The following is a 12,507-nucleotide window of genomic DNA, read 5'->3' as shown; positions in this document are numbered from 1 at the left end:
CTACAAAAAACAAAGTTCAACACATTTATGGGTGGAATGATACTGGAGAACAGCTTCAAAATAACAGGAAGGGGGCTGGGAATGTGGTAGAGTGCTTGCCTAGCATGCATGAAACCCTGGGTTTGATTCCTCAGTACCACATACACAGCAAAAGCAGAAGCGGCACTGGGGCTCAAGTGGTAGAGGGTTAGCCTTGAGCAAAAGAAGCCCAAGGACAGTGCCCAAGCCCTGAGTTCAAGCCCAAGGACTGGTAAAAACAAAAAATAAAAAACAAAAAAAAAAGGAAGAGGGAAAAGGTAGGGATACAGAAGAGAAAAGATAAGCATGAGTTGACCACTGCTGGAGCTAAATGTTGTGTAGATGTGATTTACTACATTGGTCTCTTTTTGTATATGTTTGAAACTGGTAAAAGTCTTTAGACCTTCAAATACTAATTTATCAGTCTCAGCATATAGCATAATTTCACCACTCTTCACCTCGTCAATGTAAACACTAAAAAAAAAAGATCATGTATATATAATGATCATGTATGTATGTATGTATACATACATACATACATACATATGCATTACCTAAGTATGGATACTGTGCTATCTTATCTTGTTTGTACATATACACGTATATGCATATATGGTTATGTATATATACATGTGTTATCCTATCATATATACACATATACATATATATAATTTTTATATAGGTGTATGTATAAGAAACACAAGAAAACAGTATCAACAGTCAGGATGTGCTTCTTGATAGTAGTTTCATAGAAGTAAGTATCTCAAATAAATGAAACTTGTCCCATTAGAAAAATGCCACAGTAAAAAAAAAAAAAAAAAAGAAAATGCCACAGTAATTTTCTCCACCAAGTATATGAAGCCCAAAGCTCAAGTTGCTAAGTCCAGGTATTTGTTAACAAATAACTTCTTACAGAGGATGGTGTGTTCATATAGAATCCTTGGGCCTTGGGGTATGCAGGCTGCTGTTTTTCCTCTTTCTCTTTTTCCATACTGCCCCTAGATGCCACTGTCTGACTTCCTGACTTGGCTGAGGTTTAAAAAGACTCAGTCTCAACAACAACAAAAAAAGACTCAAGTCTCTCTGCTGAGGACAATGAGGTCACTCAGACTGTTAAATAGCGGCTCCTTCCACTGAGTTCTGTATCTGGGCCACACTTCAGATGGTCAAGTCTTTTGGATGAATGGAATCTGATACAGATTATATAATGGTAAGTCCACTTACCACACAGCATATCTCATTACATTTATGCCGTCCACATAACCGCTTCTTGTTACACCGCTTGTCACACATAAATGTAGCATCTGCTGTGGCCAATTAAAAAAAAAAAAAGAAAACAAACATGCAGAGGATGTAAACATTCATTCAATACACATGAATGACTACAGGCTGAAAAAATAAAATAACGTAAATACAAAAAGATGAATATGCATATTAAAACATTATTGGGGTGGGAGGCATGGGCTCAGTTTGGTAGGATGCTGGCCAATGAACAAAAGCATCAGGTATCAGGTTTGAGTCCCAGTCTCAGACCAAAACAAAACAAAACATTTTTTAGGCCAATGGTAGAACCAGCACAAAGCTCTGAGTTCAGCCCCAGTAACACATTAAAAAAAAAACACACCAAGATTATAAAGTTTTGGGATGGGAATGTGGCTCAGTGGTAGGGTGCTTGCCTAGCATTCATGAAGTCCTAGGTTTGAGTCTTCAGTACCACATAAACAGAAAAAGCCAGAAGTGGTGCTGTGGCTCAAGTGGTAAAGTGTTAAGAGTTAAGCAAAAGAAGCTCAGGAACAGTGCCCAGGCCCTGAGTTCAAGCCCCAGGACTGGCAAAAATAAAAAATTAAAAGTTTTCACCTGTCATGTTGACAAAAAATTAGAAAAAAATCAAGATTGACTACTGTATGCTACGGATGAGGATATAGAGAAAAAGGTACACTCATATTTAATATATGTATATGTTTGCATATACTTTTAAAGTACATATGGATCTACCAAAAACTTAAGTGGGGGCTGGGACTGTACCTCAGTGGTAGAGTCCCTGACTGGTCTTAAGTTTGATCCTTTGGACAAACAAATAACATCTTCCTCCCTGAAAATAATTTAAGTAGAAATTCCATTTTAAGGAATCTTTCACATATTTTAAACTGGGAAGCAGAAGGACCTAGAGATTAAGATTAGTAGAGCAGTTGCCTACCAATATGTGAGGCCCTGGGTTTAATCCGCAGGACAAAATTGGCTAATACAGCAAAGGCAACACAAGGGAAAAAATGTATAAATTTAATTGCATAAAATTAAAAGCTTTTGTGTATCAAAGGATACCATAAAGCAAGTGAAATGACAACCCACATAATAGAATATTTATAAATCTCATATCTCATAAGGGTTTAGGATCTAAGATAAAGAATACTATCACAAAGGACCAACACACTCAATTAAAAATTGTACAAAGGACTTGGAGAGATCTTTTTCCAAAGATGATATACACATGGCCATCAAGAACATGAAAAAATGTGCAGGATTATTCACTATAATCAAAAGGTAGAAACAACCCAAATACCCACCAACTAAATGAATAGACAAGTGAAATGTGGTACCTAGATAAGGCTGGGTGCAAGTGGCTCATGCCTGTAATCCTAGCTACTCAGGAAGCCGAGATCTGAGGATCATAGTTTGAAGCCATCCTGGGCAGGAAAACTGTGAGACTCTTATCTTCCAAAAAGCTAGAAGCAGAGCTGTGGCTCAAGTAGTAGAGCACTAGCCTTGAGCATAAAACCTCAGGGACAGAGCCCTGGGACTGGCATTTTAAAAAAAGGTCAGCTGGGCGCTGGTGGCTTATGCCTGTAATCCTAGCTACTTAGGAGGCTCAGATCTGAGGATGGAGGTTTGGAGCCAGCCTAGACAGTAAAGTCCATTAATTACAGAAAAAGTCAGAAGTGGTGCTATGGTTCAAGTGGTAGAGTGCTAGCCTTGAGCAAAAGGAGCCCAGGTACAGTGCCCAAGTCCAGAGTTCAAGCCCCAGGACTGGTGGTTAAAAAAAAAAAAAAAAGAAAGAAAGAAAGAAAAAAGTTCAGCCTCATTAGTCATTAGGGAACTGCAAAGCCAAACCTTATTTCACACTCACTTAGGAAGGCTTGATTTTTTTTTTAAACCCAGAAAATAAATTTGGTAAGGATGTGGAGAAATGAAAACCCTTATACATTTCTGATGGGAATGTAAAATGGAAAACAGTATGGCAGTTCTTCAGAAAATTAATACAGGGATGGGAATGTAGCTCAGTGGAAGAGCATGGTTTAACATGTTCAGAGGTAAAACAAAACAAGACATTAAGAAATAGCATAGGGCTGTGCCATCATGGTAGCTCACACTTATAATCTTAGCCACTCAGGAGACTGAGATTTGGATGATTGTGGCTTAAAGCTAGCCTAGGCAGACAAAATTTGAGACACATCTCCAATTAACCAGGAAGAAGCTGAAAGTGGAAGTATGGATCAAGGTGGTAGAACACTAGGTATTAGTGGAAAAAAGAAAAGAAAAAAAGAAAAACAAATCACAGAATCTAGCAATTCTATTCATAGCTATGTACCCAAAGAAATGAAAATGTTTTCAAATAAAAACTTGTGTATAAAATTTCAAGCAGGATTATTTACTATAATCAAAAGGTAGAAACAGGGGCTGGGAAGTTGGCTCAGTGGTAGAGCGCTTGCCTTGAATGCATGAGGCCCTGGGTTCGATTCCTCAGCACCATATAAGCAAAAAGAAAAAAGCCGGAAGTGGCGCTGTGGCTCAAGTGGTAGGGCACTAGCCTTGAGCTGAAGAGCTGAGGGACAGTGCTCAGGCCCAGAGTTCAGGCCCCACAGCCGGACCAAAAAAAAAAAAAAAGGTAGAAACAACCCAAATACCCACCAACTAAATGAATAGACAAGTGAAATGTGGTACCTAGATAAAATGGAATATTCAGCCATAAAAAGGGAATTAGCTAGGTGCCTGTGGCTCATGCTTGTAATCCTAGTTCCTCAGGAGGCTGAGATCTGAGGACCTCTGTTCAAAGTGAGCCCAGCAGACAAATCTGTGAGACTTTTATCTCCAGTTAACCAGCAAACAACAGGAACTACAGGAGTTCCTCAAATGATAGAAAACCAGTTTTAATGAAAAAAGATAAGCAACAGCACAGGCCCTGAGTTCAAGCCCTAGTACCAGCATGAAAAAAAAAAAAAAAAAAGGAAGAAAGAAAATAAATGAAAACCAGATGTGGTGGTACACACCTGTAATCCCAGCACTCGGGAGGCTGAGGCAGGAGAATCATGAGTTGTCCAGGCCAGCCTGGTCTATACTGCAAGATTCTGTCTCAAAAATAAACAAAAATGAAAAGATTCAGAATCTCTCTCACCAATGCTTCTTTCTTCCTGATTCTAATAAAAGCTTTTATTTTGTACATGCTGCCTTCTAAAACCTTTCCAAAGAGGCTTTAAGGTGACTTAAACAAGACCATATGTGATGGTTATCAAGATAAGGATAGCACCAGGATATAATAGAAATCACCATCAGGACTAGCTAGAGAAGAAACAATGTTCCAGGCCTCAAGGCTAAAAAGGCTGCCGGTTGTGTCTATATCTGAATTCAGCTCTTGATATCTAGCAGTTGAAACAAGCCTGAAGAGGGCCAAGTTATCAGAGCTGGCATGTAAAAAGGTAACAGGTACTATTTGTTCCCCAACATTTTACTATAAAAATTTCAAATATATAAAAAAGTCGAAACAACTTTACAGTGAATGTCCAGATTCTATCATTAACATAATCACTTTTCCCATGTATTTATCCATTCTTCTACCCACCCTACCAAGAAGTAAATAAGCCACTGACATGAGTATGCTTGGCTTTATTAAAGTAAATTCTGCATTTTTAAAGCAAGTTTAGCAAAAGACTTCAGTGAATTTTTTAGCAATTGAACTAGAATTCAATTTATGATTTTTCTCCCTGATAAAAAGTAGTACAATCTAAGGCACAAAATGTAAATTTATCTTAACTGAATTTCAACCAAAATGCAACTCAATTATCTATTAATATGTAGAACATCATTTTCATGCTAGGAGATTTACCCACACCCCCTTTTCTTGTCATACCTTCACTTTTGAGACTGGTACATGGAAGCTCCTATAGAAGAAAGAAAAAGAAACAATATCTACTTTAGGAGCAATTGAAATAACAGCCTATAGAAAAATGCCAACTAACACATTTATTCACCAGCTTTGCCTACATAAAGCTAACTCAATTATATTAATGTGCTTTATTCACAAACAGACCCTGATTTGTTTCTTTGTACAAACACAGTTTTGACAATCTTTATGATCTGGTTTCCAACCTCATAGATTATGAATCTGAATGGAAAGAGGAGCTGCTAAAGATAAGCAAAGTGAAGACAAGTATTTGTCTGGTCAGTGTGCAAATAGAAAAAGCTATAAAATGTAAATGTAAGAATTGAAAATAGAGGCTAGGGTGGTGACACATACCTAAGATCTCATCAGTTGGGAGGCAGAGGCAGAAGGATTATGGATTTGAGGCCAGAATGGGCTATATAGTGAGACCCTGTTTCAAAAACAAGAAAATTAGCTGGGGCTAGTGGCTCACACCTGCAATCCTAGCAACTCAGGAGACTGAGATCTGAGGATTGTGGTTCAAAGCCAACCCAGGAAATAAAGTTCATGAGACTCTTACCTCCAATAAACCACCAGAAAACCAGAAATAGTGCTATGGTTCAAAGTGGTAGAGTGCTAGCCTTGAGCAAAAAGAGCTTAAGGACCCTGAGTTCAAGCCCCATAGCTAACAAAAATAAATAAATAAAAAATAAACAAGGGGCTGGAAATGTGGCTTGTGGTAGAGTGCTTGCCTTGCATGCATGAGGCCATGGGTTTGATTTCTCAGCACCACATAAGCAGAAAAAGCCCTAAGTGTCCTGTGACTCAAATGGTGAGCGTTAGCCTTGAGCTGAAGAGCCGAGGGACAGCGCCCAGGCCCAGAGTTCAGGCCCCATGACCGGCAAAAAAAAAAAAAAAACAACAAAAAACCAGCCGGGTGCTGGTGGCTCATGCCTGTAATTCTAGCTACTCAGGAGGCTGAGATCTGAGGATCCCAGTTCAAAGCTAGCCCAGGCTGGAAAGACCATGAGACTCTTATCTCCAATTAACTACCAGGAAACCAGAAGTAGTGCTGTGGCTCAAGTGGTAGAGCGTTGCCTTGAGCTGAAGAGCTGAGGGACAATACTCAGGCCCAAAGTTCAAGCCTCACAATGGGCCAACCCCCCCCCAAAAAAAACCAAAACAAACAAACAAACAAAACCCCAAAATTAAAAACAGATAACAAACTGCTGCCATTTAATGCAAGGGCAGGGTAAGTAGCTTTAAATGCCTGGCAACAATGCTGAACTGCAAAAGTAGAACACAGCAAACTTTTTTACTTTTGCCAGTCCTGGGGCTTGAACTCAGGGCCTGGACACTGTCCCTGAGCTGCTTTTGCTCAAGGCTAGCATTCTACTTCTTGAGCCACAGCGCCACTTCTGGCTTTTTCTGTGTATGTGGTATGAGGCATCAAACCCAGGATTTCGTGCATGATAGGCAAGCACTCTACCACTAAGCCACATTCCCAGCCCACAACAAACTTTTGGCCTTTTAAAAAACTGTTCTGAGAATGGGACTCTAACTTGATACCTGATGCTTTTTTTTTTTTTTTGTCGGTCATGGGGCTTGAACTCTGGGCCTGAACGCTATCCCTGAGCTCTTCAGCTCAAGGCTAGCACTCTACCACCTGAGCCACTGTGCCACTTCTGGTTTTCTGAGTGGTTTACTGGAGATAAGAGTCTTACGGACGGGGCTGGGAAGGTGGCTCAGTGGTAGAGTAACTTGCCTTGCATGCTCAAGTCCCTGGGTTCGATTCCTCAGCACCACATAAGCAAAAAGAAAAAAGCCGGAAGTGGTGCTGTGGCTCAAGTGGTAGAGCGCTAGCCTTGAGCTGAAGAGCTGAGGGACAGTGCCCAGGCCCAGAGTTCAGGCCCCATGACCGGACCAAAACAAACAAACAAACAAACAACAAAAAAAGAGTCTTATGGACTTTCCTGCCTGGCTGGCTTTGAACCACGATCCTCAAATCTCAGCCTCCTGAGTAGCTAGGATTACAGCTGTGGGCCACTGGTGCCTGGCTCATATCTGATGCTTTTGTTCAGTGGCTGGTGCTCTACCAACTGAGCCACGCCTCCAGCCCTACACTTTTGGACCTTTTAGTCTTAATACAGTTGTTTCATTATGTGTAAACAAATCAAAGGTTTATCATATGTTATTTGCTGAGACAGGATCCTGAATGTGTGGGGAGTAAATGAGTTATTTAGGGTAGTATAAGCTAACTAGCTGCCTACAATCTACATCTGAATTTGACTTTGATCTCATTTATAGAAACTAGCCCCACGTACGCACGCGCGCGCGTGCGCGCGCACACACACACACACACACACACACACACACACACACACACACACACACACACACACACACACACACACACACACACACACACACACACACACACACACACACACACGTACATATATACTTAGTAAAAATGACCCCAATTTTAAAATAAGTGTAATGGAGTTAACAGAAAAGGCCTAAGAATTTGAAGGTTCTTAGCTGGAAAGTAAGTGTTTTAGCTTAAAAAATGAGTTGACCCATTGCAGAGTGCTGGTAGCTCACACCTGTAATCCTAGCTACTCAGGAGGCTAAGATCTGAGAATAGAGATTCGAAACCAGTCCTGGCAGGAAACTCTGTGATACTTATCTCCAATAAACTACTCAGAAAAAGCTGGAAGTGGTTTGAGGCTCAAGTGGTAGAGCTCTAGCCTTGAGCAAAAGAAGCTAAGGGACAGCACCCAGACCCAGTGGTCAAGCATAGGACCAGGGGAAAAAAATTCCCCATTTGTGCTCCACAGATACAAAGCCCAACTGACATGAAACTGCTAATTCAAACAATGGACCATGCAGAGAAATTATATGCTGAAGTCATATCCCAGATATGAAGAAAGGCAGAGCCTTTCCTAAATTCCTGGTAATGAATCACCAATAAAACCTTACAATATAGCATTCATTGTCATGATATTGTAAAGTACAGCAAACACATTTCTCAAAGTTTTTCTATCAAATAAAGGAGGGGAAGCAGTTTTTTGTTGTTGTTGTTTTGTTTTTGGTCAGTCATGGGGCTTGAACTCTGGGCCTGGGTACTGTCCCTGGGCTCAAGGGACAGCTCAAGGCTGATCTCTGAAAAGACTGGAAACTGAGACTGGCCATGTAGAAAGAAACCATGTTCAAAAAATGGAGCTTCAATAAAACCTCTAAACCCACAGTCCTGGGTAAGCTTCTCTAGTTAGAAATACTCTGTGCATAGTTATACATTGTCACTAAGAAGTCTTGACTTTATAGGAAAGGACAAATGAAGCTCTGCCTCTGGTTCTTTCTAGGACTTTCCCCCACGTTTCTTCTCTTAGCTGATTTGAATTTGTTTCCTTCCTCATAATAAAATGCAACCATAGTCAGGCATTGGTGGCTCTCACATGTCATCCTGGCTACTCAGAGAGCTGAGATCTGAGACTCTTGGTTTGAAGCTAGCCCAGTTAGACAAACCTGAGAGACCTTCATTTCCAACTAACCAGCGAAAAGCCAGAAATGGAGCTGTGGCTCAAGTAGTAGTGCTCCAGCCTTGAGTTAAAGAAATAAAAAAGCAAGAAGCCCTGGGTGTAAGGTCAGTTCTGACACAAAAATGAATTAAAATAAAATAATGCAAATCATGACTATGTAAGGTTTCAGTGAGCTTAGTGAGCCCATCTACTAAATTATCAAGCCATGAAAACACTTGCTTGCAGTTGGTATCATATGTAAGTTGGTATCAGAGATAAGTGGTTATATGGACTGTTCTAATTATCTACATTCTTTTTTTTTTTTTTTTGTCGGTCGTGGGGCTTGAACTCTGGGCCTGGGCGCTGTCCCTCAGCTCTTCAGCTCAAGGCGAGCGCTCTACCACTTGAGCTACAGCGCCACTTCCGGTTTTCTAGTGGTTTATTGGAGATAGGAGTCTCACGGTCTTTCCTGCCCGGGCTGGCTTTGAACCGCAATTCTCAGATCTCAGCCTCCTGAGTAGCTAGGATTACAGGCGTGAGCCACCGGCGCCCGGCTATTATCTACATTCTTATAGTGGGTGTCAGAAATAAGGACAGTCTTGTGAACTGAATACCTCTATCTTTGAGCCTTGAATGCTGCAAACCCCCATCTCTGTCCTACAACTGGTTCATAGTAGGTTTAAGTATCCACATACATTGGCTGGATTCAATGACTCATATAATAAAATAATAATAATATAATAATAAAACTGATATTATATTGGTTCCTTCCCTTCCCGAATTACTATTTAAAAAGCCAGTCACAATTATAGCATAATTTATGATTTACCTTTGTTCTGAAAGAGCATCTGCAGGAAATAACCGATGTGCGAGAGCATGGTCCACAGTCTCCTTCATGGCAGAGCTTTTCACAGGTATGAATGAAATCTTTAATAAAAATGAAAAGAACTAATAATGAAAACTGCCACTACTCATTTTTACATTGGCAAATTCACTAGCCATTCTGGTCTTCCATTTCTGCTCCATGAAACTCTATTCAGAGTTGAGGAAGAGAATGTAGTGATTGCTTCTTCTCCTATCTTCTCTCTCTCTCTCTCTCTCTCTCTCTCTTTTTTTTTTTGGCTAGTCCTGGAGCTTGAACTCAGGGTCTGGGCACTGTCCCTGAGCTTCTTTGCTCAAGGCTAGCACTCTCACTTGAGCCACAGCATCACTTCCAGCTTGTTCTGTTTATGTGGTACTGAGGAATCGAATCCAGGGCTTCATGCATGTTAGGCAAGCACTCTACTACTGAGCCACATTCCCAGCCTCCCTGCGTTTACCAGGCCCCTCCCACTCCCCCATCTTCTCTATCCAGCAGGATGGGCCTTTACAGACTGATTATTCCATTAGTCACAGGAATATGCTTTGGCATGCATGTTGCTTTGTATAAGAATAGATCTTTTGACCTTTTCTAGGCCTCCATTCTCCAGATTAGACTCAGATCTCCTAAAATTGTATTTAAGGATGACATCACTGAAATTCTCTTAACTCAGAAATTTATTTAGGGATAACTCTGAAGTTATGATCCATATTAGGTTAAGAACAAGTCTCTTTCAAGGACCCTTTAGGGGTCACTTAGTCTTTTTGTCAGTTGTGGGGCTTGAACTCAGGGCCTTGGCCCTGTATCTGAGCTCTTTTGCTCAAAGCTAGTGCTGTACCACTTTGAGCCACAGCTCCCCTTCTGGTTTTCTGGTGGTTAATTGGAGGTAAGACTCTCACAGGCTTTCCTGCCTAGGCTGGCTTTGAACCACGATCCTCAGATCTCAGACTTCTGAGTGGCTAGGATTACATATGCCTAAGCCACCAGCACCCGGCTCACTTAAGTCTTTTTCTTATGAATACTACTGTTGCATTCTTTCCATCCTTTAACTTTTAGGCTCATTGTATCATTGACTCTACTGTCTGTTTCCTGAAGATAACAGGTAATTCAGTTTGGTGCTTTGTTTTGAAATCCAGTCTAAACTTCTGCTTTTGCTTAACACATTCACATTTAATATTATTACTGATATAGCTGGATCTATGTCTGCTGTTTTAATTTCTGTGCATTATCAGTCTCTTTTGTTATTCTTTTCCTCCTTTACTGCTTTCTTTTATATTAAATCAGCATTTTGTATATATATCGTATCATTTTTATTCCTTTAATAATATTTGTCACTAGAGTTTTAAAAAACTGTTTCTTTTTCTTTTTTGCTGGTCCTGGGGCTTAAACTCTGGGCCAGGGCACTGTTCCTGAGCTCCTTTTCCTCAAGGCTAGCACTCTACCACTTGAGCCACAGTGCCACTTCCAGTTTTTTTCTGTGACTAATTGGAAATAAGTCTCATGGACTTTCCTGCCTGGGCTGGCTTCAAACTGTGATCCTCAGATCTCAGCCATCTAAGTAGCTAGAATTACAGGTGTGAGTTGCTGGCACTTGGCTTAAACTGTTTTCTTTTCCTTTCTCTGTGTGTGTGTGTGTGTGTGTGTGTGTGTGTGTGTGTGTGTGTGTGTGTGTGTGTGTGTGTGTGTGTGTGTGTGTGTGTGTGTGTGTGTGTGTGTGTGTGTGTGTCTGTGTGTGTGTGTGTGTGTGTGTGTGTTTTATTTTGAGCTCGACTACTGAACATTTCACCCTTTTCCCCTTGAGTTTGAACTCTTTTCTTAATATTTTTGCAGTTACAGGTGTGAGTTGCTGGCACTTGGCTTAAACTGTTTTCTTTATGTGTGTGTGTGTGTGTGTGTGTGTGTGTGTGTGTGTCTGTGTGTGTGTGTGTGTGTGTGTCTGTTTTATTTTGAGCTCGACTACTGAACATTTTCACCCTTTTTCCCTTGAGTTTGAACTCTTTTCTTTATTTTTTGCAGTTGTGGGGCTTGAATTTGGGGTCTGGGTGTGGTCCCTGAGCAATTATGCTCAAGACTAAATGCTATACTACTATGAGCCCCAGTATCACTGCTGATTTTTGAGTGGTTAATTGGAATCTTACAGGGACTTCTCTGCCCAGACTGGCTTCAAACCGTGATCCTCAGATCTTAGCTTCCTGAGTAGCGAGGATTACAGGTGTGAGCCATCAGCACCTAGCTGAACTATTTTCTTTCTTTCTCTCTCCCTTTTTTTTTTTTTGGGGGGGTCCGGTCGTGGAGCCTGAACTCTGGGCCTGGGCGCTGTCCCTCAGCATTTCAGATCAAGGCTAGTGTTCTAACACTTGAGTCACAACGCCACTTCTGGCTTTTTTTCTTTTTGCTTATGTGGTGCGGGGGAATTGAACCCAGGGCCTCATGCATGCAAGGCAAGCGCTCTAACACTGAGCCACCTTCCAAGCCCTGAACTATTTTTTTAATGGTTGTTCTAAGGTGTATCATAATCACCTTATCAGAATTAACTTCAGATTTAATTCAAGGAAGATATAAAAGCTTTATTTCTATATAACTACATTCTTCTTCTTCCCCTGCTTTGTGTTATTCTCTTGGCCTATGACCAAACACTACATTGTTCTTGTGGGTTGGGGTCACCATTTGGAACAATTTCCCAATGTAAGTTTGATCCACCTACTTTGTGCTATTATAAAACGTATTTCTATGTTAGAAGCCTAACAAGCCTTATATTGTATACGAAGGCTGTTTTTCTATAGAGTCACTTTTTTGGTTGTTGTTGTTGAGTTATAGGGCTTGAACTCTTGGCCTGGGTGCTGTCCCTGAGCCCTTCAGTTCAAGGTAAGCATCTGCCACTTGAGCCACAGCACCACTTCCAGTTTTCTGGTGGCTAATTGGAGGTAAGAGTCTCATGGACTTTCCTGCCCCGGCTAGCTTTGAATCAGGATCCT

The 12,507-nt window shown here is 40.9% G+C and overlaps 1 protein-coding gene across 2 annotated transcripts in view; it reads right to left on the bottom strand.

The window, feature by feature from the left end:
- Nfx1 (nuclear transcription factor, X-box binding 1) overlaps positions 1–12,507 on the bottom strand; it is a 55,532-nt gene that overhangs the window by 15,868 nt on the left and 27,157 nt on the right. The window contains exons 10-12 of one of the 2 annotated variants that reach the window (XM_070008706.1): positions 9,503–9,600; positions 5,141–5,171; positions 1,243–1,325 (exon numbers count right to left, since the gene is read on the bottom strand). In XM_070008706.1, the coding sequence (XP_069864807.1) occupies positions 1,243–1,325; positions 5,141–5,171; positions 9,503–9,600 (212 nt within the window). The remainder of the gene's footprint in view (positions 1–1,242; positions 1,326–5,140; positions 5,172–9,502; positions 9,601–12,507) is intronic. The other variant, XM_070008713.1, reaches the window with a different exon arrangement.

The sequence above is a fragment of the Dipodomys merriami genome, unplaced genomic scaffold (assembly GCF_024711535.1).
Source record: "Dipodomys merriami isolate MVZ:Mamm:240054 unplaced genomic scaffold, mDipMer1.0.p SCAF_11, whole genome shotgun sequence".
Classification (NCBI taxonomy): Eukaryota; Metazoa; Chordata; class Mammalia; order Rodentia; family Heteromyidae; genus Dipodomys; species Dipodomys merriami.
The sequence above is the reverse complement of the archived record's forward strand: the minus strand, read 5'-3'. Positions and strand labels throughout refer to the sequence as shown.